The sequence below is a fragment of the Caenorhabditis briggsae genome (assembly GCF_000004555.2).
Source record: "Caenorhabditis briggsae complete genome, chrX, whole genome shotgun sequence".
Lineage (NCBI taxonomy): Eukaryota > Metazoa > Nematoda > Chromadorea > Rhabditida > Rhabditidae > Caenorhabditis > Caenorhabditis briggsae.
The window spans coordinates 18,416,291-18,443,563 of NC_013491.2; the positions used below are offsets into that span (position 1 = coordinate 18,416,291).

At 35.3% G+C, this 27,273-nt stretch overlaps 5 protein-coding genes across 5 annotated transcripts; 1 reads left to right on the forward strand and 4 right to left on the reverse strand.

Annotated features, from left to right (window-relative positions):
* Window positions 1-62: 62 nt before the first annotated feature.
* Window positions 63-4,072, forward strand: Cbr-dmd-4 (the record flags this gene model as incomplete). Its single annotated transcript, XM_002645818.1, has 5 exons — window positions 63-133; window positions 184-243; window positions 2,730-2,843; window positions 3,479-3,908; window positions 3,965-4,072. The coding sequence occupies 5 exons, from the start codon at window positions 63-65 to the stop codon at window positions 4,070-4,072; spliced, it is 783 nt and encodes a 260-aa protein (XP_002645864.1).
* Window positions 4,073-4,559: 487 nt separating this feature from the next.
* CBG07602 lies at window positions 4,560-7,956 on the reverse strand (the record flags this gene model as incomplete). Its single annotated transcript, XM_045240507.1, has 8 exons — window positions 4,560-4,730; window positions 5,965-6,368; window positions 6,417-6,608; window positions 6,685-6,788; window positions 6,835-6,976; window positions 7,413-7,600; window positions 7,653-7,723; window positions 7,870-7,956. 8 exons carry the CDS (start codon window positions 7,954-7,956, stop codon window positions 4,560-4,562), a joined length of 1,359 nt encoding a protein of 452 aa, XP_045093488.1.
* A 337-nt stretch (window positions 7,957-8,293) lies between these two features.
* Window positions 8,294-10,735, reverse strand: Cbr-tag-324 (the record flags this gene model as incomplete). The annotated part of the gene is made up of 10 exons (XM_045240508.1): window positions 8,294-8,362; window positions 8,406-8,535; window positions 8,826-9,107; window positions 9,156-9,265; window positions 9,793-9,902; window positions 9,948-10,120; window positions 10,172-10,268; window positions 10,313-10,433; window positions 10,482-10,568; window positions 10,613-10,735. The coding sequence occupies 10 exons, from the start codon at window positions 10,733-10,735 to the stop codon at window positions 8,294-8,296; spliced, it is 1,302 nt and encodes a 433-aa protein (XP_045093489.1).
* A 584-nt stretch (window positions 10,736-11,319) lies between these two features.
* Window positions 11,320-13,635, reverse strand: Cbr-egrh-1 (the record flags this gene model as incomplete). Its single annotated transcript, XM_045240509.1, has 7 exons — window positions 11,320-11,370; window positions 11,416-11,571; window positions 12,204-12,522; window positions 12,572-12,867; window positions 12,914-13,039; window positions 13,094-13,450; window positions 13,498-13,635. The coding sequence occupies 7 exons, from the start codon at window positions 13,633-13,635 to the stop codon at window positions 11,320-11,322; spliced, it is 1,443 nt and encodes a 480-aa protein (XP_045093490.1).
* An 8,209-nt stretch (window positions 13,636-21,844) lies between these two features.
* Window positions 21,845-26,343, reverse strand: Cbr-dpf-2 (the record flags this gene model as incomplete). The annotated part of the gene is given in 14 exon segments (XM_045240510.1): window positions 21,845-21,958; window positions 21,969-22,078; window positions 22,125-22,407; window positions 22,456-22,586; window positions 22,847-22,968; window positions 23,016-23,085; window positions 23,132-23,221; window positions 23,269-23,422; window positions 23,472-23,798; window positions 24,060-24,399; window positions 24,505-24,777; window positions 24,824-25,017; window positions 25,069-25,286; window positions 26,130-26,343. The coding sequence occupies 14 exon segments, from the start codon at window positions 26,341-26,343 to the stop codon at window positions 21,845-21,847; spliced, it is 2,640 nt and encodes an 879-aa protein (XP_045093491.1).
* Between the last annotated feature and the right edge of the window lie 930 nt (window positions 26,344-27,273).

A 27,273-nucleotide genomic window follows, 5' to 3' on the forward strand; every position in this document is an offset into this window, starting at 1 on the left:
CACATCAGCTATCCAATTGTGTGTCATTCATCTTATTTATTGTTTCATTTCTTAGACAAAATATGATGTTAGGTAATTTACACGTATTCCCGAATGGTAGGATTGAACGAGAAAGAAAACCAAAGTGTGCCAGGTGAGGGTTACTGTAGCTTTTGAGTTTTTCATGAAGTATCCAAATTTCAGATGCAGAAATCATGGATTGGTCAGTTGGCTTAAAGGACACAAAAGGCATTGCAAGTACAAGTAAGTTCTGAAAAACCATTGGGAGAACTGTAGCTATTTGAAATTATCTTTCTGATGAGATTAGGACTATTAAAAAAGAAACTCCCGAAAAAATGAAGGTATTATTGTTGTCAGATGGCGTTGTACGGTGAAGCTGAAAATACAGTTAAAGGCGCATCATCCTTTCAGCAGCAAAAACAAGTAGAATTTTTATTGTAAATACATGTGCCTTTGTTACAGTACCTCACAATTAATTTGATTCAGCCCATTTTAGGCTATTTCCCATTTTATTAAAAAACTCAATTACATTTTCATGAGATTTAGGAAAAAATTAATCGAAAAGAGTGAAACGTTTATGGGAACAACCAAAAAATCGGGTACCTAATTTGAATTAAGGTATCAAAGAAGCAAACACTTACCGTAATACCTGTAATAGAAAGAACGCCTAGCTTTTACCCTTGAGCCTTATCTTGGTTCCTGTGAAACCCCCCTTTTACCCTTGAGCCTTATCTTGGTTCCTGTGATCTTATCTTGGTTCCTGTGAAAGACATAAGAAAGTTGTTGACCTATACATGGTTCATCATAGTATCACAAAAAATTTATCAGTTGACACATTTTTGATACGTCGCACAGAAATGGAGATAATTAAGCTCAAACTGATCACAGGTTTTACCGTGACTTCGAGTTACAGTATCGAAGGGTTATCTATTTTAAAAAAGTTCAATTTGGGTGTGACTATGCGCTTTTAAGTTTATCATTCTCTTTTTGATCTTTCTGAACATTCATAAATCTTTCTTTATGGCGTATCAATGCTTGACGGCTTCTCAGAACCATTTTTTTGTCGTTAGAGGCATTCAAGCTGATTTAAGTACTTGTCAGTGGATTAAAGAAAACTTTCATGTCATATCTCACTAATTTCTAATTAATGAATGCACCGATTTCATTCGGTTAGCCTTTTCTGATAGAACTGCTGATCCAGTTTTCACTACATACATTATCAATATTCCAACTCCACACGAAAAAGTGTTATTTTTAAGCCGAGTACTAGAGAATACCGTACCTCACATCATTTAAAGCAAATACAAAAAAGAGTGTCTGTTCAAACGCATTTTAAATACAATTTCCTCTTTTTTCTGTCTCAATCGAGGCGCGCAATATCAACGACGGAAAACACAAGCAATCGAGAAGAAGAAATGGTGTCGAGAATAGCGCTTTATCACTTGAGAGCTACAATTTTCCCAGCTTGCGAAACCACTTAAACACCGCTTGTTAGAGTCGATTTGATTGTGTTTGTTGATAGGATTACCGTATCGGCCTGTGATCAGAATAATACAATATTAGCAAGTGTGAGAAGTGGGTAAGAAGGGGAAATGATATGGTTAAATTGAAATTCACCTTTTTTTTCAGAAGTTGCTCTATCGTTAGGTCATAGACACTTTTACAAAAATTGATTAGTTGTTGGGCTTACTGTAGACATGATGTTTCATCTTTTCGAACCTGATTTTCTAGAATATCGGGACGAACGACATAGACAAAATGAAAAAAATGGGATTGAATTACACAGTCCAAACCGGCATCAAAATGCATGCCTTCCTTTTTGATATAATACCCAGTTTTTTTTGTTGGAAAATCATAAGTGGTCGCCATTTTTGTGTACAAGCGGAAATATATAAATATAACTTTCTGTTGAATTTTGAACATGAGTCTTAAGAGATGTAGCAGGTAGGTATACTGTAGCTACCTTTATTTTGTTATGTGGTAAAGTAATTGCTACCGTAAAGCCTGTAGAAGGATACCTTCAACTTAGTTATTTCTCGGTTACTGACAAAGATATAAAAAAAAGTGGTCAACTGATAAATTGGTACTCATAATATCAGAAGTGTTTTGCCAGTTGCCACAATTTTGATATCTTGCGTAGGAGCCGAGAAAAATCAACTCGAACTTGAAAGTGTGAGGACTCCTCTAATAAGGTACAGTAACCGGTCAATAAGATAATAAAAATGTTTTGTTAATTGATTTTGACCATTTTCCGGTGTCTGGAGCTCGGTTACCACGTCTCCAATAGTTTTGAGTGTTTCGGAGAGTTTAAAACATACCTAGATTGAAGATTTTGCATTCACAGAAATTTTTGAAATTTTCTAGTTCTCAAGCTATTTGCCACTTTCTGAAATACAGCCGTTTTTTCATGTTTTTATGCAGAAATGGGAACATGGGTGTCTTTCAAGAACTGGCAAATAGCTGAAAAACAAGGAATTCTGAAAAAATTCTGTCGATGCACATTTTTTTGTCTACGTCTGTTTTAAACCCTCCAAATTTTTCAAAATTTTCCGACCCTTGACAGCCAAGCTTCAGACCCCTTAAAATGGTGAAAAAGACCGCCGGAATTTAACTGAAAACTCCATTTTTTGTATATTTTATCAAACGGTACTGTTTAGCGACTGTGTTAATTATCAAAATTTTCCTGAAAATGATCAGTACTTTTTAATAAGGAAATTGTGTTATTCCAGGGAGTGCGCTTGTGAGAAATGCAATCTGATCGCCGAACGACAACGTGTGATGGCTGCTCAAGTAGCTCTAAAACGCCGACAAGCCACAGAAGATGCAATTGCGCTTGGATTACGGTAAGTCAGCGAACATCATCCGCAAAAAAATTGTGTAGATTATTTCCTTATGTTGCATTCTTCCATGGGTGCGTTTCAACGCATTTATTTAAATGTGAAATTGAATAAATAAAAATTGATTAAATTTCTTTTATCAACTCCTTTAGTGCACTCTTCACCCCTTTTTTGCTGTTTCTGGCAATGTTATCTATAGTCGTAAAGCTGTAAGCTAGCAACGGAAATTAAAAAGACGTACTACCTGTTACCAAGGGGGCGTATTATCATTTGTTATTGAGTCTGATAGATAAGTTTTCCTCACATTATCACTTCTTCAATTTTCATATAGCCAATTCCCCATAGTTTCCTTCCCCTCCACTCTTTAGTTACTTTATGTTTTTCTGGTGTAATTTTTGTTCACTTTCTCCTTTCTCATTTCCTTTATTTTTCTATCGTCCCATCTCTCTTTTTGCCGTTTTTTGATTAAGAAATTTGTTGTTATCATCTTCTTGACAACCTATGAGAAATCTGCCTATATGGCAGATTTCCGCGAAGATTAGAAAGCCGCTTTTGAGAAGCTCTCTTTTTGTGGTGTAGTGCGCGCCTCTGCTCTGCTAATCTCTTACTAGTTTGCAAATTTTTACATTACTTTTTTCCAGTGTGGTAGCTGGCCAAGCTATTGATCGATTACCTCAAGGACCCGTTTGGAACACTTCCGGTGGCGAAGAAGACGACATGGATTACCTCGACGATGAGTTAGAAGTTCCGGAGAAGTCATCTACCCCTGTCTCCGAGGAATTGGTCGTTCCAACCAAAAAAGCAAGAAAGGAGCAGCCGTATGAATTGTCGAGCTTCTCACCCATCGAACTACTTCACACTATATTCAACGAACAAGAAAGACATGTCTTGGAACTTATGCTCGACGCCTACAATGGAAATGTGCTCCAGGCAATTGAGCACTTTGCCAACGTCCGTCGTGTTTGTAAATTCAACCAAATGAAGTTCTTCGCTGCCGCAGCTCCAGCTCAATTTCCAAGCACACCGTCAACTCCAAAGCAATCCTTTCTGATCGACTCATTGCTCAGTGAGGTTGGTTTTCATTTTTTGATAATTCCATAACTTCTAAATCCTTCCAAAATTTTCAGCGTCCATCTTACCCACCATCTAGTCAAGCCTCGACCAGCGCCAAGAACTGTGACACCAGCAGCGTCGATTCAATCTCTCCAAATTCCTCGACATTCGAATCTTCATGAACAAAAACGTCATCTCACCCCCACACTCTCGCCCATAATAACAGTAATTATTAATTTTTATAAGATAATAATTTCCGCTGTATCTTTTTTTCATTTTCGGCTCCTCAATAACAAACCGTATCAATGTATTCCCACCTATTTTTCTTTCTTCTGACTTCCCTAATTACTGTATGAACCCTCATATCTCAATTTGTTTATTGTCTTACGTAACGTCTCATCTACATACATCACACGGGAAAATCAGAGATTGGTGAAAGCAAACAAATCTCTCTGAAGTTTGTTCAGATGGCAACTCCAGATGCCTGACAGAGGAAAACATCCATATTTTTTTAAAAAAGATTTCAAACAAAAAGATACCAATCAATATTTTTATCTCAAATTTCGCGAATTAAATTCCACAAGTTGAATTCATTGCAAAATAAAAAAAACACATATGTACACACCGTATCGAAATGACTATATCATATCACATTAGAAAATAAATTAATCAAATTTCTCTTTCGCGAACTGCTTCGATGCCGCCAATAGTTTCGTGTATGGACAGTTTGACCTTCAAGAAGAACAATGTTGAGGCGACGCATCCGACGACGAGAATCAGAAGTTGAGATGGAAGGAACAGGAAGGAACTGTAGAAGAACGAGACGCATGCGGCCATTGACTGAAATAAATTGAAATGATAAGAAACTATTTTTTCAAGATTTCGAAATTTTTATTGAAACGAGTGGGATGTTGATCTCAGAGAACAAGATTTGATCTTCCAATTTGATTACAGTATAACCTGTAATAGATGGGTCTCTAACTTTCAACTTTGTGCAAAAAAGGACCTTTAAATTTGAGTCAATTCATTTCGGTTTCTTTTGAACATATAAAAAGCTGTTAACTTATAAATTGATTATCATAATATCACAACTATGTTATCAGTTGACACATTTTAGACATATTGTATAAAAACCAAGAAAAAATCAGGTTGAACGTGACAATATTTGAGCCCTCTATCACAAATTTTACAGTATTTCAAAGTATGCATATATCAAGAAATTTTCAGGAAGTGAGAAGTTTGAGGAATAGTTTGAAGGTGACAAATGGCTCCAGTTCATGTATATTATTAGTACTCAGCTGACTTCAAAACCGCATAGCTTGATGAATAGTGGCACTGCATTTTCAATAGTTTGCCTTCGATTTCAAATTTTCTAGGGCTTCCAAATGCAAAAAAAGCGGGGTGACTTTTCCGTAAATCCTACAAACTCCAAATATTTCATATTCATCTGCTGGAAAAGCTTAAGTTACTGTACAAGCAAAATCCTTCAACTCTATTTTAGTAACTATGCCCTTAAATTTTTGAACTTTTTTTGGATTTTTTTTGTTGCATTTTCGAGTTTTTTGGGATTTTTAGGACTTTTTGGGATTTTTAGAATTTTCAGTAATTTTTCCAGTTTTTTGGAATTTTCCTGTTTTTCAGGATTTTTGGAAGTTTTCGGATTTTTGTGGTTTTTATGATTGTCGGGCATTTTCAGAACTTTCTAAATGTTTTTGGAATTTTTGAAATTTTAAAGCTTTCGGTTTTTTGGGATTTTAAAAATTTAAAAATCCGTAGAAACATCTGTTTGTGTGACTCGCTAATAAAGCCGCTAAATTTAGATTTTATGATCTTCTGTTCCCAATTGTTTCAAATTAATGGTTTCTGTTCATATTTGATACAAAATTTTCAAAATAATCACACTGTATCTGAAAAGTTCGTTCAGAAAACCAGTTTTTTTTCGTTTCGCGCAACTGGTCACTTGTTTCAAATGCCGGTGGAATTAGGTTTAGTGGGCACGGTTGTTCTTCTATTTGATCATAGATAGATGAGACTATTTTCGCGTACTGATACATTTGACAAACCAAAGACTCACTTGGAAAAACTTGAAAATGGCAAACGCGTTAACTGGATCATCCTTGAACGCGGCTCCAATAGTAACATAGATCTGTGTCTGCCATAGTGCATCGGATATTCCCAACAGGAATGAAATAACAAGTGTCAAGTTCAAAGATGGAGCCAAAATAGTCGGAGCATCAGTAGAATGAACAGTGGAGTCGTATGGCAAGCTCAGGTACGCCAAAATGAATGCAACCATATGTCCAACAAATGCAAGGAAAACAATGTGTTGACTACGAAGTTTCAGCGCTTTGCCAAGTGCTCCAGTCACGATTCCTCCAAAAATTTGTCCGGCGCCAATCAGAAGTGCGTTGTAAGGGATTACAAGGTCCGAGAAAGTTTTGAGAGACTGTGTGGCGGATAAACACGATGTGTATACTCCTGAAAAATTATATGTTGATTTTTGAAGATTACGTTACATTGAGATACCTGTGTAGAACGTCATTTCAAGTCCACTGTACACAAAAAGAACCGATAAGCTCAGCATGTTGGGTGTGAGGGACATGGCAAGCATGCTTCTGACCTGCTCTCCCAAAGACTGTGGAGGTGCAGTAGATTCCAGAATGTCCGACTGGATCAGTGGCTCCTCCAGGTTGTTCTCGATTTCCTCATTCTGTTGTCCTGAAACTGTAAAATGATTAGAAATCTTAATTTATCCATCTTTATTGCTGAGTTTCATAGAATTATAATCGCTCACCATATTGCCCTGGGTTATTCGGCATGAAAATGAGCACCAGAATTCCAACAGCAATCACAGCTGAGAACACCACGTAGATGAAGGTGAAAGAGTTGGAGAGATCCCTGAAAAAGAAGAATTTCTGGTGAATGTGAACTGCAAGTTGCTCGCCCTGATCGGAGCACATAGATAAGGAAGATTCCACCAGTTATCATTGACGACTGCAGCATTGCCCACATGATTCCCGAGTTTCGTTCCATTTTGTTCTTTCGAGAGATTTCAACGAGGTAGCATCCGTTACCAGCCCACAGTACTGAAATAATAGGTACATATGATTATTACATTTAAATCATTCTTATGATAATCATTCTGGCTCCGGGACGATTTGTAGCGATACATCTTGAATGTATTTTCTTGCCTATTTCTATTAGTTTCCAATTTTTATCAACTTCAGACCGTCGATTTTTTTGTAATCATGAGAACGCTCAAGAAATACACATTTTGGAGGTATCTTTCCGATTTTTTACTATAGATTCGTGTATTTTCTTTCATATTTCTTAGTTACTGTTTAGAAGGAAGAAATGACAGGAAAAACACATTTTCAACCTTAAAATCTTTGTCTTGGAGCAATAGTGACCAGTTACCCTGGCTCCCAAGTTTTTGGCTCCAAAGCGTCTTTGTTACAAAAAGACTCGCTGCAAAACGTCCCAGAACCTCCATTTTGACTACCAAAAATCAAAAAAACTTACATGCCGCTCCAGCTCCCAGCACCGCGGATCCAAAATACAACAGATAAACATTCAGATAGAGGAATGTGACCATGAAGAACAGGTATCCACTGGCTCCGATGATTTGCGACCATTTTGAACCGAGTTTTTTGACGATTGACGGAACGACCAAATTGAAAAATGTGAAGAAGAAATAGATGATGGACAGGCTGAAAATTGATGTATTCTGCTGAGTGTATCATCATAACTAGAGAATATTACCTGTAGTATCCACTGTTAGTCGTTATTCCAGTCTCCGGAGCAGTTTCAGCCTTCTTGCGTAGCACGGCGACCTGGAATTATCGATTTTTGGATTTTTTGTGTGCTGATTTCCTTTTTTAACTCTTAGTAGAAAATCATAATTTTGATGGTCAGAATAAAACTTCATTCGCTCAATTTTTAGTGAACGTCTGCAACTAAAAAATATGAACTAACTCACCTCAATTAATCCTTGCGAGTTGAACGCCGAAAAAATAAAGGCAAAACTGGCACCCAGTTGAACAACGGTGAACAAGTCACGTCGCATTTTCGTCGTCACATCGATTGAAAGTAGATTACGAGGATCAAATATATACAATTGTTTTGTTTACGTGTTGCATTTCCACACGGCCTAACTAGTACCGAATTCTCTTCCATTTCCCTCTGGGGTCACGGCCACTGTCTGCGATCTCTTTTTTCCTTATACTATTTTTACCCTCGCGAGTTGTATGTGTGTTGTGCGGTGTGCGCGCGCACACATCTGTTTGAATAGAGAGAATGTGTTATGGAAGAAGAGTAAAATGGGAATGAAAGATAAGATGTCCTGGGATATTGAATAAAAAAATTGCGATCTAATTAGTCTGAAATTTTTATTATTCTTGCTTTTAGAAATCACAGTTTCCAAGATAAATAGAGTTCCTTTTCAAAGTGTGATTCGGCCGATGAAATTGGACCTGAATCAAGTACATTTTTTTCAAATTTTTTTTGAGAACTAACCTTAACGCCTAGTTGATTGTTCATAGCCGGCATTAATGAAAACCTTCGTGGTGCCTGGGAAATTTGAGAGACTGGCTCAGGTGTTCTTGGCACTTCCACAGGCGTTTCAAATGTCACTTTTGGTTTATCTCTGGAAAATTGTATTTGTGATTAAAGATTCTGGACTCACTTCAATAAAAAATGCGCCAGTAATGCTTTAAAATGCTATAAAAATTCTCTAATAGAAGCCCACCTTATACATGCACTTTAAGCTCAATTATCTTGGTTCCTTCAAAAGACAGCAAAATTTAACTAACTTATAAAACATTGGTGATATTGTGATGAATATTTTATCAGTTGTCAGATTTTTGATATCTCTCACAGGAACCGAAATAATTGAGCCTTAAGTCTACTAGAGAATTCACGGTAGTGGGTACTCACATTTTCTGTGTAATGATAATTTCTTCATGCGATCCATGAACGCTCCCATCATCATCCGACAGTAACCGCTCCACAAATTCTTTGTGTCTATTATTATTAAGTGTTCCAAAAATGGTTTTGAATAAGTAGATGAAAACTTCGAGGAGTGTGATACAACTCATTCCAAGAAACAGTCCCATTACACCACCGATGTAACTCATTAGGTCAATTTGCTTGAATCGTTTGTATTGTTGATGACTTTTCAGAAGTCTTGAATTGATATGAAATGTGATTGTTGATTCGCTGAATTTTATTCTGTGAGATTTGTATGCCCATTTCTTTTTAGCTCACTTTTTGTTACTTTTTAACAAATATACTGGTTGCATTTTGAAGTTACGTGAGTAACACTGCACCGGACAATCGCAACTGGTGTGTTTCACTAAAAATTTAATTGAAACAATCTGAATAATGGCACAACTCACATTCTGAGCACTGTAGAATTTCTTCTATTGTGCAATGGCTCTCACTTGATTTATCATAGAATTGGTTACATCCACAGCTGCAATATAGCTAGTCTGATATTTTTTGCGTACGATTTATTTTCTACCTGTCTCTATAACTTTTCAGGGGGCATTCTTGCAAACAACCGTAATGATTATACCATTCTCCATTTTGCACTTTACATGTACCCCAATCGTTTTGTTGCATATAATGTTGCTGGAAACTTTTTATCATCGTTACCGTGAACGCTCTAATAAAATCCTGCCATTCAAACCTTCAACTATGACCCCACACATCTCATTTTGTGAGAAAAATATCGAAAGTCATCAACTGACACGATTCTTATTTTGATATCATGAATATTTTGTCAGTTAACCACTTTTTCATATTGAATACAGAAACCAAGATCAGTTGGTTTCAATTCAAAAGATAGGGGGTCATTAGAGTGTTTTCGGTATATTACAAAAATTTGAAAAAAATAAAATACCTCTTCAATGCTGAATGAAAGTTTTGCATGCTTTCCTGGCTTTAACCATGCTCGTGTTGTTAGTCGGGACACTTCGAAAGACTCCTCGTGGATATGAGCCGTGTATGTTTCTAAAATTTTAAGATTTCTAACTTTTCGATGTTACTAATACTCACTTTGAAATTCATTTTTCAACTTCACAGTAATCGAACTGGTCTCATAATCCTTCCAATGCTCGAAAGTGAAGCATAACCCAAAATCAGTGATTTGAGATCTTGATTTGGAGCAGAAATCAAGAACTTGATCGTCTTCAATAGTGATAGAGTTAATTACATCATTGCACTTATAGCTAAAGTGTAGATTGTCCGTTTTCAGAGTTTCTTATGTTTCAGAAATTTACCTGTTTTGTACTAAAAGAGATCTGCTCGAATTTTGCCAGATATTGAACGGCACATCAATATTTGTGTCGTATTCAGTTATTAGAAAAAATAATTCTTCTAAAAAACAAAAATTACATATTTGTTAAGTTCAAAAAAATCACCATTAGTTTTGAAGCCATACGGACAAATTGAAATACTCGGTGCATACGATTGCAACAGTTCATACTCGTCGATTTTCGTTGCTGTAGGGTGTGAATTGTAAAATTCTAATAATACTCCTCCCTGAATTCCAATATTGTTCACCATATTTTTTTAGCAATTTTTCTATACCTGTATCATAAATAAGGTAACACATGTAACGACTACCACTCCCCAGAATATTCTTGATGGCCAAGTTTCTGATGTATAGATTCTGATCTGAATTTCTGTCTAAAAACAGGATAATCTGAATGTTTACAAACCATTCCATGATAAGTAGTAAGTGATGTGAATTCTTTGGATTCGTCATCATAAACATGTAGAACAATCCGCTCCTCTTCATCCTGATTATAGTCAGAACTCGAACAAATTGAAGTTTCAGTCATAGTGAAGTAGGCGAAGAATCAATAATAGTCATTTCTTGCTATCATTCCAGCACTTCCAAAACGTTTCTTCTTATCAATGTAGCGGAGATTATTTAATTGCATCAAAAACCATAAATTTCCGAAAATTAAAGTTTATTCCATTTTACAAACAATATGCATAGAAACATGGTTGTGAAAATTGGCTGGGGAGAGAATTTTGTAGAAAATAGAGCAGAAATTTATACCAAACCGGATAGAATTGAACAGGAGAGAGTCTTCGAAATAATAAAAAGCTAATATCGAATAAAATAAGAATATTCGTAATGGACAGAAAAATGAAACCAATTGGATTAGAAAGGAGATCTAACTGTGGTTAGCAGCCCAAACCCAGATTCTAAAGGAGACGAAAAAGTCGTAAAAACTATTGTAGTATGTCTAAATAAGATAAGTTAGAAGGGTAAGAGCACTCAGATCGCATTTCGAGGATACAAAACTGGGTCATTGAATTCGGTTACCAGCACTGTGCGGAGAAACAGAAAAAATTACACGGATTTCGATTAGAAGGCACAGAAGACAAACAATGATAATGACGATTTTTAGTTATTTCAATCAAACATAGGATGTCCTCTTCTCGATTTTTGCTTTTGGCTATTACCCTGAAACTTGAGAATTAAAAAAAATAGCCTTTTGGAAAAACTCACCGTTGTTTTGTGAACTTTTGTGTGGCGTTTTCGTTCATCACTTCGTGCAAACTTCCGGCCGCAAATGTCACAGGAGAATGGCTTTTCGCCAGTGTGCGTTCTGACGTGTGTTGTGAGATGGTCGGATCGGGAGAAGGCACGCATACAAATTCGGCACTGAAATGAGGAAATGGGTCAGAATCGAATTTTAATTTATTGAATAGTTTGAACTTTTGGAAATTGGGATGAAAAGTATTGTGAGACTAATTTCCAGTTCGGTTAGAAATTGACTTCAAATTTATGAAATGAAACCCTTTTTAAATGATCCTATAATATATTTTCTGAAAGAGACTGAAACCGTAAATTTTAGCTCAAATATCTTGATTTCCGTGAAAGATATACAAACGTTGTCAACAGACAAATTCTTGTTGATATTATGATAAAGAATTCAGCAGACGAAACGTTTTCCATTTTTTGTTGAAAAAACCGAGATACAGTACATGTCCATAAGATATACAAAAACGTAGTTTTCTTATGACTGGTGATTTTGACCATTTTTGGGAGTCTGGAGCTCGGCTGTCAAGTTTCCAATTATTTTGAAAACTTCGTAGTGTGTAAAACAGACCTAGATTGAAATTTTGCATTCACACAATTTTTAGAAAATTCCTAGTTTTTAACTATTGGGATTTTTGAAAATTTTGGTGAGTGCAAAGTTTCTAATATAGGTCTGCTTTACACCCTCCAAAACTTCCAAAGTGATCGGAAACATGACACCCAAATATAACACTTTATTCGGTTTCAAAAATCACCTGGAATGGCTTCTGTCCAGTATGAATTCTAATATGTCTTGTCAACTCGTCACTTCTTGAAAACCGCTTGTCACATCCCTCTCGTGGACACTTGTATGGTCGATCCTGAAGTGGCATCTTTGAAGACTGCAATTTCAAATTATCGCTCATTTTGATGACTTTTTGTCTCACCTTCATCTTCTGGCAACCAATATTCTTCAACTCTTCTGATGTCGACGAGAACTCAAATGCCCCATAGTCTCCGCTATCAGCAAATCCGTACGAGTAGTCATCGATTGGCTCAACCTTGGGCTCAAAATGAGCTAGACTAGTGCTATCACTAAAAATTCACAGAAATTAATTAGCTAATACTTTCTAAATGCACTTACGAGAACGAAGAATGCGTTGAAAGACTTGAATAGCTTGTTGAATTCAGATATGGGTCATCTGTGTGCGGGGAGATTGATGTGTGATTCATGGATCTCAAACTGTTGGCGGTATCTGTCCGCGTGACACGTGGAATCGTCGAGGATGGACGAGAACTTGATGATGGTTGATCTAGTTGAAGGAGAGATGAACCAAGATGTGATGGCTCACTGGTCTTGCGGGGAAGCATCGGAACATGAAGAGCATCCGTGAATCGTGGCTCGTCATCCGAGTTTCTTCGATGTTGAATTGTGTGGAACTGAAATTCAATCGATTTAAACTTTGTCTGGAACTCACAGAACTACCTTAATAGAATCTAGAGGATCTTGACCGAAAAGCGGAGTCTTCTCTTCCATCATCAGCTCTGGCAATGGATCATGGCTACTCTTGCTATTGAGAGTTTGTAGGAAGTGTTCTACCATTGGAGAGAACTGAAACTTTGCAGCTGATAATCCTGAAACAACTAAACTAATCTATAGGCTCACATTGACATTTATACCAGGTGAATCCATTAGGTTACTTCTCATTGGGTCTTCGCTTTCTTTAAGTTTCAAAGCTTCTGGTTTCGTTTTTTGAATCCCGTTGGACATTCTTGGAGCCCCAAATGAATTGTCTTTAGGCTTCTGTTCGGATGTTGATTGATCCGAGCATTGAACACCTCTTTTGTCCTGCGGATTGAGTGTAGATGAAGACTCGGCTCGCATTTCAAACTGGTTGAACAGTGGCTCATGTTCTCCGAAAAACGTCTGATCCGTTTGTGGTGTAAATCCCGAAAATCCGCTGACTTTAGGTGTTCCGTCGATACTCATTGGTGTGTGCCGTGGTGAGTTTACAGTGGGCGTCTAAAATTTGACGAATTGAATTTTAAACAAAAAAATATGCGAATTACTTTTAGCATATCATTGATAGTTGGTGTTTTCAAGCAATCATTATCACCAAAAGTCAAGATTGGCTTGTTTAGCGTTGGTGGCCTCAGAAGTGTAGCTGTTTGTCGGCTGAGTTTCGAAGGTGGCTCGTGGAGAGTCATCTGCTATCTTTAATGATAATAAATGTATACATGGGCAGATAATTTTTGAAGAAAAGGGAAAGAGGAGAAATATGAGAGAACGATAAAAGGGCAAGACGGGCTTGAAAAAAATATTTGGTCATTTTCTGGAGTCGGAAGCTCGGTTGTCAAGTTTCCAATCAGTTTGAAAATTTTGGAGGGTTTAGAACAGACTTAGATTGAAAAGTTTCATTCACAGAATTTTCTGAAAATTCCTAATTTTTCAGCTATTTTCCAATTTCAGAAGGATTCAGATATTTTCAGAAGAATTCAGTTCGCTTGTTTCAGAAGGATACCTGTTTTTCCCCGTTTTCAGTACAAAAAAAAGGTAAAAAAGGATGTTTTTCACAAATCCACAAGTTGCTGAAAAACTAGGAATTTTCAAAAAATTCTGTCTATGCAAAGTATCTAGGTCTGTTTTACATTCTCCAAGAATTTCAAAGTTATCGGAAACTTGACAGCCAATCTAAGGATTTTTGAAAATATCCAAAAATCAACTGAAAAGTGCGCTTTTGTATATACAATTTTTCATGGAAAGGAAAAAAGTGAGATAAAATGATAAGGGGTCAGGGTAGAAATTGGAGAGCAATTGTTTTTTTTGGTTCACCAAAAGCAATATCCAAGGAATAAAATGACAGGAGGAGGGGATTCTGAAGCCCGGAAGTCAAATCAAAAAGGCGGAAATAATGTTTTCTTGAAAATCGAAACTAACTTTTTTGAGGTCAGTGGATTGGCTCTGATTTGATTGTCAACTAATCTTAAATATAACTTTTGACAATTTGATCAAATCAAACCAATGTAAGACAAAAAATCTATAAGAAATAAGAAACTGATTAACACTGCAGATTTTTGAATAGAAAAAAGAAGAAAGGGAGCAAAAAGAGATTCTTTGAACTCTCGGGAGTCATGAATAAATTGTCAGAGCCACACCGGTGAAACGCGAACCACGTAAAAAAGGTAGGTGGAGAAAAAAATGGGGAAAAAGGAAGAAGGAAAAAAGAGAGAGAAGCGAGTGTGGAATCGAAATTTTGTCTAATTTCAAATGCAGACCTTTCTTCCCTCCTTTTTTCTTCCCACCTACGCATCTACAACCACAGGGAATCAAAATTTGCCTCTTGTTCGTTTTTCCGTGACGGTTTTCCTATGAAATGGAGATGGGATGATGAGGAGGCAAGAAGGCAAAATTGGAAGAGAGGAGGGAACAGCAGGAGGACACCCATAACATTTTGTAGATCAAAATAAGATGAAGAAAACAAGGAGGAGTATGAAGAAGGAGTTGAGAACGAATTTCGTAAATTCGGAATACTCCGATTTTGAAATTTTCGGAAACTCGAAAAAATATCCCAATATTCAAAATTTTAGAATTTCTATACATTCCAGTATTGAAATTTTCGCAAATTCTAAATTATCCAATTTTGAAAACATCAAAAGTTCGGAATTTCGAAAAATTCTCTTTTTGAAACTTTCAGAATTTCGGAATATTTCGATCTGAAAAATTTGAATATTCAAAATCTCGGAATATTCCAAGTTTCCAAACCTTAAAATCCATACATTCCAATATTGAAATTACCAGAATTTTGAAAACATCGAAATTTCGGATTTCGGAATATTCCGATTTTGAAATTTTTGGAAATTTGGAATATTTCGGTTTTCAAAATTTCGAAATTTTGTAATTTCAGAATATTTCGGTTTTCGAAATTTTGAAACTTTGGAGTATTCGGAATTTTTCAAACTCCTGGAGACCCACAAACAAATGTTTAGTATGCGCTTTAACATACCGTAGTCCAAAAATTTCAAATTCTACAGAAAATAAAAGGTTTGAAAATATTCCGATCGGAATTTCCTTCCACAAATGATCGGAATTTTTGGAACTTTTGAAAGTATGTCTAATATTCCGATCCAATCCTTATATACCTTTTGTAGACAACTGTTTCCGAGAAAACCAAAGTACCAGGAACACTCCCCCGGCTATGGGGGAGTACTATCAGTTTTAGATTAAATGTTTTGTTCAAAAAGGAAACAATGAAACAAGAAACACATGTGTCAAAAATGAGAGAGCACAAAACAAAAAAAACCAGATACGCTGAGAGTCGTTTTTTCTCGGTTTGCGGGGGTGTGTGAACAGACTCAAAAGTGGTAATTGTGTCATAATGGAGTTAGACTTTCTTTTTGCCTATATTTACACCGGAAAAGTGGGCATGTCATGAGTCAGCGATTATTTCAGAGATAGAATTTTGATAAGAAAAAAGGATGACGTGGCTCCAGAGAGTGGACAATAGTAAGGGAAAGACTGAATGGTATTTTTTTTCGGAGACAATTTATATAGAAACATTTTTAGAAGGCGTGAAACATTTTTTGTTACCAACAGCAGGTGCTTTTTGTGGATTGACGAAGATAGATATTGAAATTCATATTAAAAATTATGTTTTGTCATTCATAGTTCGTGGGCGGGGGTTTCACCGATCAAAAAATCTCTCAATATGCAAAATTTGAACTCATTGTTATGTCGTCATGTTGCGAATAAAAAAAAGAATGGCAAAAAAATGGAAGGGAAAGGAGGGGGGAAATGACAAGTAGCTTCTTCTTTGTGCTGAGCTAAAACAATAAGCAGGGGCAAAATTATTTGCTCAAAGAGAAGACCATAGGAGCAGAAAGAAATGTTTTAATTGAGTTTTATATATTTATATTCACAACTCAGACTACTGTAGCTATTTTAATGCAAAATTGTGTTTTTTTTTTCGATAAATTTTTTGTCAAAAATAATTTATAGTAAGACCAAAAATATGAGGCAAAGACAAGCTGATTCATCAATTTTTCAATATGGAGAAATGTGAAAAGTGTATAAGATTGAAAAATCTAGAATTTCGAAGCCCTACACTCATCCTAGATTATTATCAAATGTGATTTGTATTGGCATTTATGGAGCTAGGCAAATTTGAAAAAGAAAATTCCAAAAACCTTTTTGTACTCGAGATTGCTTGTGAAAAAAGGATTATAGTAGTCCAAGAGCTCGAAAACGAGAAAAAACAAAGCCACCGTAGTCCAAAGTAGAAAAAGAAGGGTTATGAGGAATGCAGTCGCCTGCAGACAAAGTGCTCCAGACGAAGGGCACCGGAAATAAGGGGTGTGAGCTAGTGTGCATCTCCATCTAGCAGCAGACAGGAACTAGAAAAAAAGTGCACTGCTTTTGACTTTTTTCATCTTTTTTTAAAGCTTCCTCTAAGAAAAAACTACACACAGAGCAGTGGAAACAATGTTAATGATTCAGGACAAAGGGAAAAAAGTGGGTGTGTATTTGGTATCATCGGAAAAAATCAGAAAAGAGAGCCAAAAAAAAAAGAGTTCGGTGTTATAATGATATTGATTTCCGATTAGGTCAATGTGATGTCAGAAAACAAACATTTATCGACACTACGGCAACCGATTGGAGAAAGGAAAAGAAGGAAAGAGTGACTTCCGCAAGAAGTAAACTCCTCTCAATGGTATGCACAAGCAAACAGGGAGACACTACCGCCCACGCTCTTATGGTTGCGGTTTTGGTTTCGTATTTGGCATTTCGGCCGGCTCGTTGTGCATTTTTTCGTTTTGGTCAAAAAGTCAATGAAGGCGGAGTTTCAGAAAAAAAATGACATAAAAACGCGTGGGCTTTTGATCCGTCGAAAATATCAGATTATTTTATGAAATCCTCATTTCGAAATATTCGGTTTTAGATTGTATAACTGAGATTAGAACCCACTATCCATGACGACAATAGCAATTCTAATACCAGTATCAAAGTTCGAAACTGGTTTTAGAAGATTAATCAGGCTAGAAGCACGTTTTGTAAAAATCGGAAATGTGGGGTTTCGAAAGGCTTCTTTTTTCTTTCCAATTTGAAATTAGAAAATGTGCAATGACGGGAAGTTCCGATATAGCAAAAGTGATGCATAACGCCTTAAAGCAATGAGAGAGAAAAAAAAACTATAAGGTTTACTCTTCACAACTTGAGAGGGTTTTTAGAGTTGTGGTTGAGATATTGGGGAAGCGGGGAGATTGGATTACAAGGCTTTCAATGAGAGATTTTTAGGGGAGAAATGTGTGTACAACGGAGAGAGTAGTAAAAATCTAGATAAAAAAATGTTATAAATTATTTACAATACCGTGGATTGAAAAATATTGTTTTTGAGCGACTTGACTGAAAAATTTGGAATTCGAAATTTTGGAATTTTTATAACTTTTAATCAGTTTTAGTTTCTGATAAAAAATTTCTCGTGAAAAAATTTTCTTGAAAAGGCAAAGAAATCAGAAACTGGAGCAGAAAACTGACCAAACGAAGCAGAAATAATGTACCATGCAATTTTTTTTCCAAATTTCGAGCAACAAAAATAAGAATTCTTGAATTTAGCTATAAATATTTTCTGCAAAGTATTAATACAGACTTCTAATATACCGTGAAACCTGTGATAAAAGAGCCCTACGCTGTTATGTTTCTCATAGAAACTGAGATAATTGAGCTCAAAGTGCTCGTATAAGGTGGGCTTCCAATAAAGCATTGATAATGATTCAGAAATAAAGCCTTTTCAAAATCAAAATCCAAACAATTCAGTGTTAAGGAATTGATGAAGTCTTAAAATAAAACATACATGCAACTGCCCGGACCGGGTCGGGCCGGGCTTTTTCAGAATTTTCAGGACCCGGTCTGGCCCTTCTCGGCCCGGATTCTCGGAAAAATGTTTCCCGTCTTTTTCAAAAAAATTTTTGAGGTCAACAGAAAAAAAAGGCTTATATTAATTTTTCAAGATAAAAAGTCCATAAAAAATAAATCTTTCACAAAAAAAATTTGAAAAAATTTCTGAAATTTCAATTTTTTTTCAAATTCGGAGAACCCGGGCCCGCCGGGTCGGGCCGGGCCCTGATTTTGCAAGCAAGCAATAAAAAAGCTAGTTTCCAAGCAAAATCAGCCCAATTTGGAAATATCCGTTAAGAGAACGATAGACCGTCAAAATAATCGGATTTGAAAAATAGAGAGTGAAAATTCAGATTCGATGATTAAAAGGTTTTTTTTCACAACTTTTGAAATTTCCTATTTTATGATGAACATATTGCATGTTTAACAATAAAAGTGGGAGATCCCTACTCTGACACCAAAACATTAGCGATTTTTTCAATAAAGAGTTGATCCTAGTAAGGATAATTGATCCTAATGAGGATACCGTAAATTACAAAAGCCACATCTAACTTTAAGCTATTTTATCTCGGTTCCTGTGAGAGATATAAAAAATTTACCAACTGATAAATTGTTTGTCCTAATATCCCAAAACTTTTATCAATTAACAAATTCAGGATATCTTGCAAAGAAACCGAAAAAAATTAGCTCAAATTTTACAGGTTTTTCAGTAGTATCGCTTGGATGAAAAACTCTTAGTTGAAATGTTTAAAACTGTATCAAAAACCATTGAAGTTAAAAAAGACTAAAAAAACAACGAAAAACGAGCGAGTGATCAAAATTTGATGTTTCGCAGCACCTGAAATCAAGGTGCAGAAAACGAGAAAATGCAAAAAAAAAGAAAAAAAACGGGTAGGTTGCATGCACTCCTTTTTTCCTATTCCTTCTTTTCTTTTCTTTTGTACTCTTTTCAACCACTTCAACTGGTCAAGTGAGGTTTTGAGTCATTGTTTAGTCACGTGTTTTGTCTTGAGAAGCTCCAGAAAGTGTCAATCACTGCACACGCACAGGATTGCAAAATTAGAAGAGAGCCAAAATATGATTGCAAAAATCAGAAAAAGAATAAGAATCAAAATTCGAGGATAAGTATAGGTTGTGGGTACATGTTCGAATCAGAAAAAAGTGACGAAAAAGATAAAATTAGAATCGAGAGGTTTGAGAATGAAAAGAAATATATATTTTATTTCAAACACAAACGCCCGGCCACATACAACGATCCTCACGCACACTCTTCGACTCTTTCTCTTCCTCCTATCTTCTGTCGGGGTTTGCCTCGACACACACATACACACTCTCATCACAAATTCCAACACAGAAAAAAAAGAGAGACAGACAAAAAGGCACACTTCTACTTTCAATTTTCTTGTTTTCTCTTTTTTTTTTCACTCTTTATTTTCATCTCCTATCTCTTCTTGTCCTTCTATTTTTTTTGCTTCTTCTTCAATTTTTTTCACTTTGAAATGTTGCTCTTCATGACCTGCAGTCAAACGGATGGGGACTTACTGGATTGCTTAGAAATCCATTGAGCCATGTTGCACATACAAAACAAGAAAAAAAGAACTTTGACGAGAATAGCCCATAAGACTCATGAATGCAATTTGTTAACGTATGAATAGAACAGAAAAACAATGATGCGAGAAGTAAAAAAGAAAGAAAACGTTTTTTTTTTGTTTCTGAGAAAAGCACTTTATTTTTACTCACTTGACTTTTCCTTGTTTTTACTTTTTCTTAAAAAAGATTTTTTCAGACAAGGGATCATGTTATACAGTAGTTCAATTTTAAGATTTGATATCATTGAAATTGCAAATGCAAAAAAGTCAAAACGGGGCAACTCATCTCAAAAAATAAGAAGAAAAGTGAAAAAAGAGGGGTTGAGAGTGTCGATTTTTATTTCAGCTATACTTTCCATTGGTCGTAAAATGGAAGATCAATAACAGGTGTGACTTTTTTTTTCTCTGAAGAAATGCTAACTTTGAATCATCCCGGGAAGAAAAAAAGATGGAAGACTGAGTTGATGACATCAAAATTTTAAATTTATGCACAGAAAGTTGGGGTGTTGATGAAATGTGATTCGAAATTCAGGAATCTGATGAATTATTCATTGCAAATGACAAAAAAGAAAAGTGATGTACTATGTGAAAAGGAGTTAGAGCTTTAGGATTGAGATTTTGATAAAAATTGAAGAACTTTGTAGATATTGAAAATCAGGGCAAGCATCCGAATTTCTGAATTTCTGAATTTCTGAATTTCTGAATTTCTGAATTTCTGAATTTCTGATTTTCTGAATTTCTGAATTTCTGAATTTCTGAATTTCTGAATTTCTGAATTTCTGAATTTCTGAATTTCTGAATTTCAGAATTTCTGAATTTCTGAATTTCTGAATTTCAGAATTTCAGAATTTCAGAATTTCTGAATTTCTGAATTTCTGAATTTCTGAATTTCTGAATTTCTGAATTTCTGAATTTCTGAATTTCTGAATTTCTGAATTTCTGAATTTCTGAATTTCTGAATTTCAGAATTTCTGAATTTCTGAATTTCTGAATTTCTGAATTTCTGAATTTCTGAATTTCTGAATTACTGAATTTCAGAATTTCTGAATTTCTGAATTTCTGAATTTCAGAATTTCAGAATTTCTGAATTTCTGAATTTCTGAATTTCTGAATTTCTGAATTTCTGAATTTCAGAATTTCTGAATTTCTGAATTTCTGAATTTCTGAATTTCTGAATTTCTGAATTTCTGAATTTCTGAATTTCTGAATTTCTGAATTTCAGAATTTCTGAATTTCTGAATTTCTGAATTTCTGAATTTCTGAATTTCTGAATTTCTGAATTTCAGAATTTCTGAATTTCTGAATTTACAAAAAAAAATTGAGTTCCAATAGGAAATTAGAAGATGCGAAAATTTTCTGACAGAAAAAATAATGAAAAATAAAATAAAAACGTTTTTGAACTTTAAAAAACCACAAGCACAAAAAACACAAACAGATGGAAAATTGCCCTTAATAATCTATTGAAGAATTTTAAGCAGCTGAAATTGAATTCTTGACCGTCTCTTCAAGTTTAAATTCAATTTTATACTTATTCAACTCAGCTCAAAACTCATTTCTCGCCCCGTTAATCATCAGTGCAAAGATTCTGTATTTGACTCATTGTTCACCATTAGTCTTTTTCTGGTCTCATATAGACAAGTTTAGAAAATCTGATCATTGAAGCTCGAAGAATAATTCATTTGACGCCTGGGTGCAGTGTGCGGTGCAAATTGAATTTATGACAAATGAATTTCTAGAAATTCTTCTTCTCATTGCACTGCATCCAAAATGTATAAATCTATCCAATCTAGTAATAAAAAAGGCAAATAGTCCCCAGGAAAAGAGCACATGTAATCAAAAATTGCTATGTATAATATGAACGTCCATATCTGAAAACAAAGAGGATTTTAAAACGTATATGCAGTTCATTAGATATGGTAAAGTATCCATAAAAAACTTAAAATATAAGATCTGAGTTGGACGTAAAACATTCGTCCTTCATGAACCGTTGAATTTCAGCGTAAAGATGATGCATCTTCCGACTTAAACTATGTGCTTCATTTGCGTACACCTGAAAGAACGATTTTTCTAATAGAAAATGTGATTTCCATTATTACCAGTTGTGTAAAATGTATTCCATTATATTGAAGCGCTTCCGACCACCTCGCGCTATTTTGATAATGGACATTGTCTGAAATCATATGAATCATATGTTTGTTTTATTTTTCTAAAAATACCATCTCGCTCTCCATGTGCCAAGAAATATTTTGTATTGCTCAAATTCCTAGCGTGAGGGATCACATTTGTGTTTTTATATCCATTCGGATTATCAGATGGTTGACCCAGATACCGTTCTGTATACGCGGAATCTGCAAATTCGAAAGTAAAAGTTTTGAAGTATAAAGTATGAAACATACCATAATATTTGAAATCTGTAACTGGAGCTATGGAAATTGCGCATTTTATCAGCTCTCCTTGATCTTTCGCCGCGATTTTTGCTGTTAGAAATCCTCCGTAAGACTGAAAATGGATCTAGGATACATTTTTTTTGGAAAGGAGAAAACTCACCCAGCCCATAATAATTATTCTATCCTCGTCTATGAAATTGAAGTTCCTCACAAATTCTCTTATCATATCCAGTGTATCCGTAGTTTCAGCTTCTCCCAAGTTTTTATAAACTTGCTCCTTCACATTCCATCCTGAAATTATGGGAATAAGGGTTACTGTAATTTCTCTAATGGAAGCCCACTCTATAAATCTTTAGCTATATTATCTCGATTCCTATAGGAGATATCAAAAATCTGTCAACTGATAAAATATTGGTGACATTATGATAAACAATTTATCAGTTTTAAATTGTTGGTTATCTGTTAAATGAGCCCAGCTATCCGGGCACAAAATACACCCATAGAGCTTCTTTTAGAGAAAATATGGATCACATAATTTTTCCGAAAAAAACCTCTTCCTCCAGTCCCTCGAACATCTATCCTAGCATAAGCAATATCGTACTGGGAAACAATTTGAATCGCATGCGCGGTTGGTGTTCTTTGATACACATTTTTACTATCCGGGCCACCATATCTAGAACAAAACTAGTATTTCAAAACGATTATAAATTTAGAACACACATGTCAACAAGAAGAGGAACCTTTGCGGTTTCTTGAAGATTTGCAGGCTTTTGAAGCATATAATGGCCATCTGAAACGCGTACCAAATTTTTATAGAACGATACAAAGCTAAATACCGATTCCAGATGGCAGCTGAAACTTTCCGAATGACACACGTGGGACATCAAATGGAATGTAAGCTTTTGTAGATCCTGCTAGTAGTACTTCTAAAATATAACTTTTTCAATAAAAATTGGAAATTTTCCGAACTGACTTTTGGTGACATCAACTACGTCCACCAAATACAATCTCGTGTTTTCAAATGGTGCTTCACACTGGACCACGAGACGTTCTCCGGTTGGATCCGCAGATTGGGATCCCATACTTTTGCAGTCTTCAAATTGTTCTGATAGCTTTTGGAGGGTAACCTGAATTCAAATACATCGAAACATCCTTAACTTGTTATGATTATCCTACCTTTTCCTTTCCGTACAACGCCTCTCTGACAATATACATGCTATTCTCTCCAACTTCTGTTCCAAAAGCACTTAAAGTAAGAGCATCGAGTTTTCCCGAATATCCCAGAATCATTTGGATATCGTAGTTCTCTCCAATCCATTTTATGATTTTTCCATGACCAGTATTGTCAAGTTCGATATGGGCCGCATGGTTGTAAATATTGCCATCTTCATGTTTATGTGGAAGAATAGTCAAGAATCCTGACTCAGTTTCGAAAATACTTCTGACATCTTTGGGTTGAACCCACATTTTCCTATTGTCGATTTCAAATGGGAACGACATAATCTAAATTTTTATAAATTCATGGATTCGTCTACTATAAACACTCTGATAAGAGGTCATCCAAACCACTAACTTTGACCCAATTTATCTTATTCCTTGTAAATGATATCAAAAAGTGGTCAACTGACAAAATGTTATTCATAAAATTAAAAAAAAATAACTTGTTAATTGACCAATTTTTAATATTTTTCACAGCAATATATTCATGTTCAAAGCTGGATTTGAGTGGCTATCTATTAGATTGTTTACGGTATCTCAACTTACCATGACACAGTCTTGCTCGTTGCACAGAGAATAGTGAAGATTGTTTTGATCGCGATTTGACCAAACAGTAATCAGTCTCTCTGCTCCCAATTCACTCGCATTTTTGGGCATGGTGATCCATTTGTTGGTTAGCACATAATAGTTTCCATTAGTGGAGACAAGCTCGTTTGGCGCAGCAGTCTCGACGATTTTGTGATTCACACTGTCCCAAATGTATTGAGTAACCAGTGTGTTGTTTTGAACTCCGGCTTTTGGGTACGGTAGTTCGAAATATTCCACATAGCTATCCTCATCAGTGTATTTTGGAAGGAAGATGCGATTTACATTGGTATCATCAAATCTGAAATAATACGGTTTTGTGTTTTGTTGAATGTACAGTAAGCTTTGTTACGGTACCACCGATGAAAAAAATCAAATCCGAAAAGTTAAATAAAAATTCACTAACTTCAAATATGACACATAACGACCCGACGGAGACCACCAAACGGCTCCAGACCCATCCAAGATCTCCTCCTCATACAACCAGTTGCTGAACCCAAATCTATTAAAAGTAGTTCCTCCAGATGTCAACTGAATTGCATCATTTGGTTTTTCCGGATCCTTTTGATAGTACAAATTGTAGTTGTGAACGTAAACAAAATCATGACTGGATTTGTTTGGATTCCAGTAAAATGCTTGGATAAGAGCGTTCTCTTCTGGTCCAACATGCCATCTCTCACTGAAATGAACCAAGATAGATTCAAAAAAGTGGCTGAAGCACTCACGTGGACGCTGTTCCATTTATCATTTTAACAATATGATAGAGATACTCGGCAGAATGTCTAAACAACTCGTTCACTCTCTCCGATCCATAGGCGTATTTCATATCAGAAGACAATGCTCGAGCATACTCATCACTATCAACAAATGGTGATGGTTCGAAGGATTTCAGTGCAATTTTTGAAATTTTTGGTTTTGTCTAAATACTTTTTTCAAATTAAACAACTAAATACTTCCATCAAGTTTTTACCATCGATTCATCATTTTTGATATGCACAAATGATCCATCTGGTAGCCACATATAGTCATGGGAATCAATAAGGAATCGTTTTCCAGAAAACAACATATCGAATGTGAAGCGTTTTGTAAATGTGGGGAATACGCGAAGTTGCGGTTTCGAAGACGTTTCTTCAGGTGAGGCTACAAGTCCGGAGGCATTGAGAGGAGTTTGAGCAGTAAGATCGATTGCTGGAAAGAAATTAAAAGTTTAGTAGCAGACCATAGCATGAATAGATTTTCCAACGTTTTTAATATTCGAAAGTTTTAAATAATGTTCCAATATTGACCATTTTTTGTTTTATTGATCTTCCCTACACGGGAAAACCAAAACTTTTGTCCGGAAGTGAAATTTCGAACTGCAAGATCATATTTCATTTTTTCATTCTAATAAAATTCCACTCTATACTTGCACTTCGAGATCAATTATCTTAGTTTCTATAAGAGATATCATAATCTGTTGACTGATAAAATGTTTGCCCTGATGTCACCAAAACTTTAGCAGTTGGCAGATTTTTGATATCTCTAATAGGAACCAAGATAATTAAGCTCAAACTGCACAAATAGGGTGTGCTTCTGTTCTTTAACATTTTTGATTTGACTGATTTAAAGCACAATTCCATGATTTTTTATATACATTTTCAGAGTTGACAAACAATTCAAATGAATTCTAAAAAACTGATTAGCGATTTCGAATTTATTTTTTGTGAAACATACTTTCAAGAAACCTGAACGTTTAACTTTAATTTTCATTTAAAAAACGTTCGACTAGCGTAATAATTCTAATAGAGGGCCAAACTTTCAACGTTGAACTCATATATCCCACTCTGTTTGAAAGATATCAAAAAGTGATCAACTCATAAAATATTGCTGATATTATAATAAACGTTCTATCAGTTGGCTGATATTTGATATCTTTTACGGGGGCTGATATATGTAAGATCAAAGTGAAAGGTTTAGGTTGCATTATATTCGAGTGTTTACAGCATCTTAAAAATAATTGAATCTCCTTCTACTGATGTTCATAGAACTTACGTCTTTGCATGAAAGTGAAAATGACTGATACTACAATGATCATACAAATGATGAGTATAAAGACCACACAACATCCTCTGATAATATAGCCACTTTTGCCGGTGAAGGCGCTACACCCCTGTTCTTCCACGTCATAGTTCTGAAAATTAGGTTTTAAATTCGAATTAGATATAAAAGTCTTACATCGTTTTCCATGTCCTTTAATTTTTTCCATCGGCAAGTGGAATTTTATCTGAAAAGAAATTTTTATTTTATATGAAAGCAACTATTGAAAGAAAGATCAGAAGGTTTAGAAGGAATGTGATTTTATTAATGTTTCCCTTTCATATCATTTCTATACAACGAATTCAATGTTTGAAAAAAACATTGTGGAGAGTTCCTAAGAAAAAAAAAGAAAATTTAGTCAAAAAGTTTCTTTGGAAGAAAAAATGAATAAATAATTCTGATGGAGTGGACCAAAACCATCGCGTGTATCTCTAGATTTTACACTTTTGTGAACTTCGAAAAGGGACGAAAAAAGAAAGAAGGAAATAAAAAGGACATCACAGGGTGTGAGATGATGTTTTTTTTTTTTTGATTTTTGAATTTACGGACAGTAAAGGGAGGAAAAGGAAAAAAAAGAAAATTGATCTCACAAGGTACAAAAGCAAACTGACTCAAAATAGAAAAGCTCTACCGTAGTCCTTGGGCTTCAAAAATGACAAATTGTTTTTCGGGGCCATCTAAATGATAGAGTAGATGTCTCTTATTGCTAGGGAACTATTTCGGACAAGCTTCATATTCAGCGTATTTTGAGTTTTTACGTTTTCTCGCATATTTTTTGATTTTTTGAATCTCCTAGTACTATTCTTGTTCGGGTGACCGAAATTGTATTTAATGTTGCATCGTAAGATAACATTTACGGTTTTTACGAATAAATTCATGCGCGTTTGGCACAGAACTTCGATATTAATTTACTTTAACCCGTTTGGATAATTTACATTTTTATAACGAAAGCTAGCTCAATAATCATGAAGAGCGGAAGAACAAAAACAAGCTAAAATCTGAGGGAAATAGGCAAATTCAAAATATTTCGAAAGTACTGTAGTAACGGCGAATGAATTTATATATAAAAATTGTGGCTGCTTTCGTTTTAGGATCGACG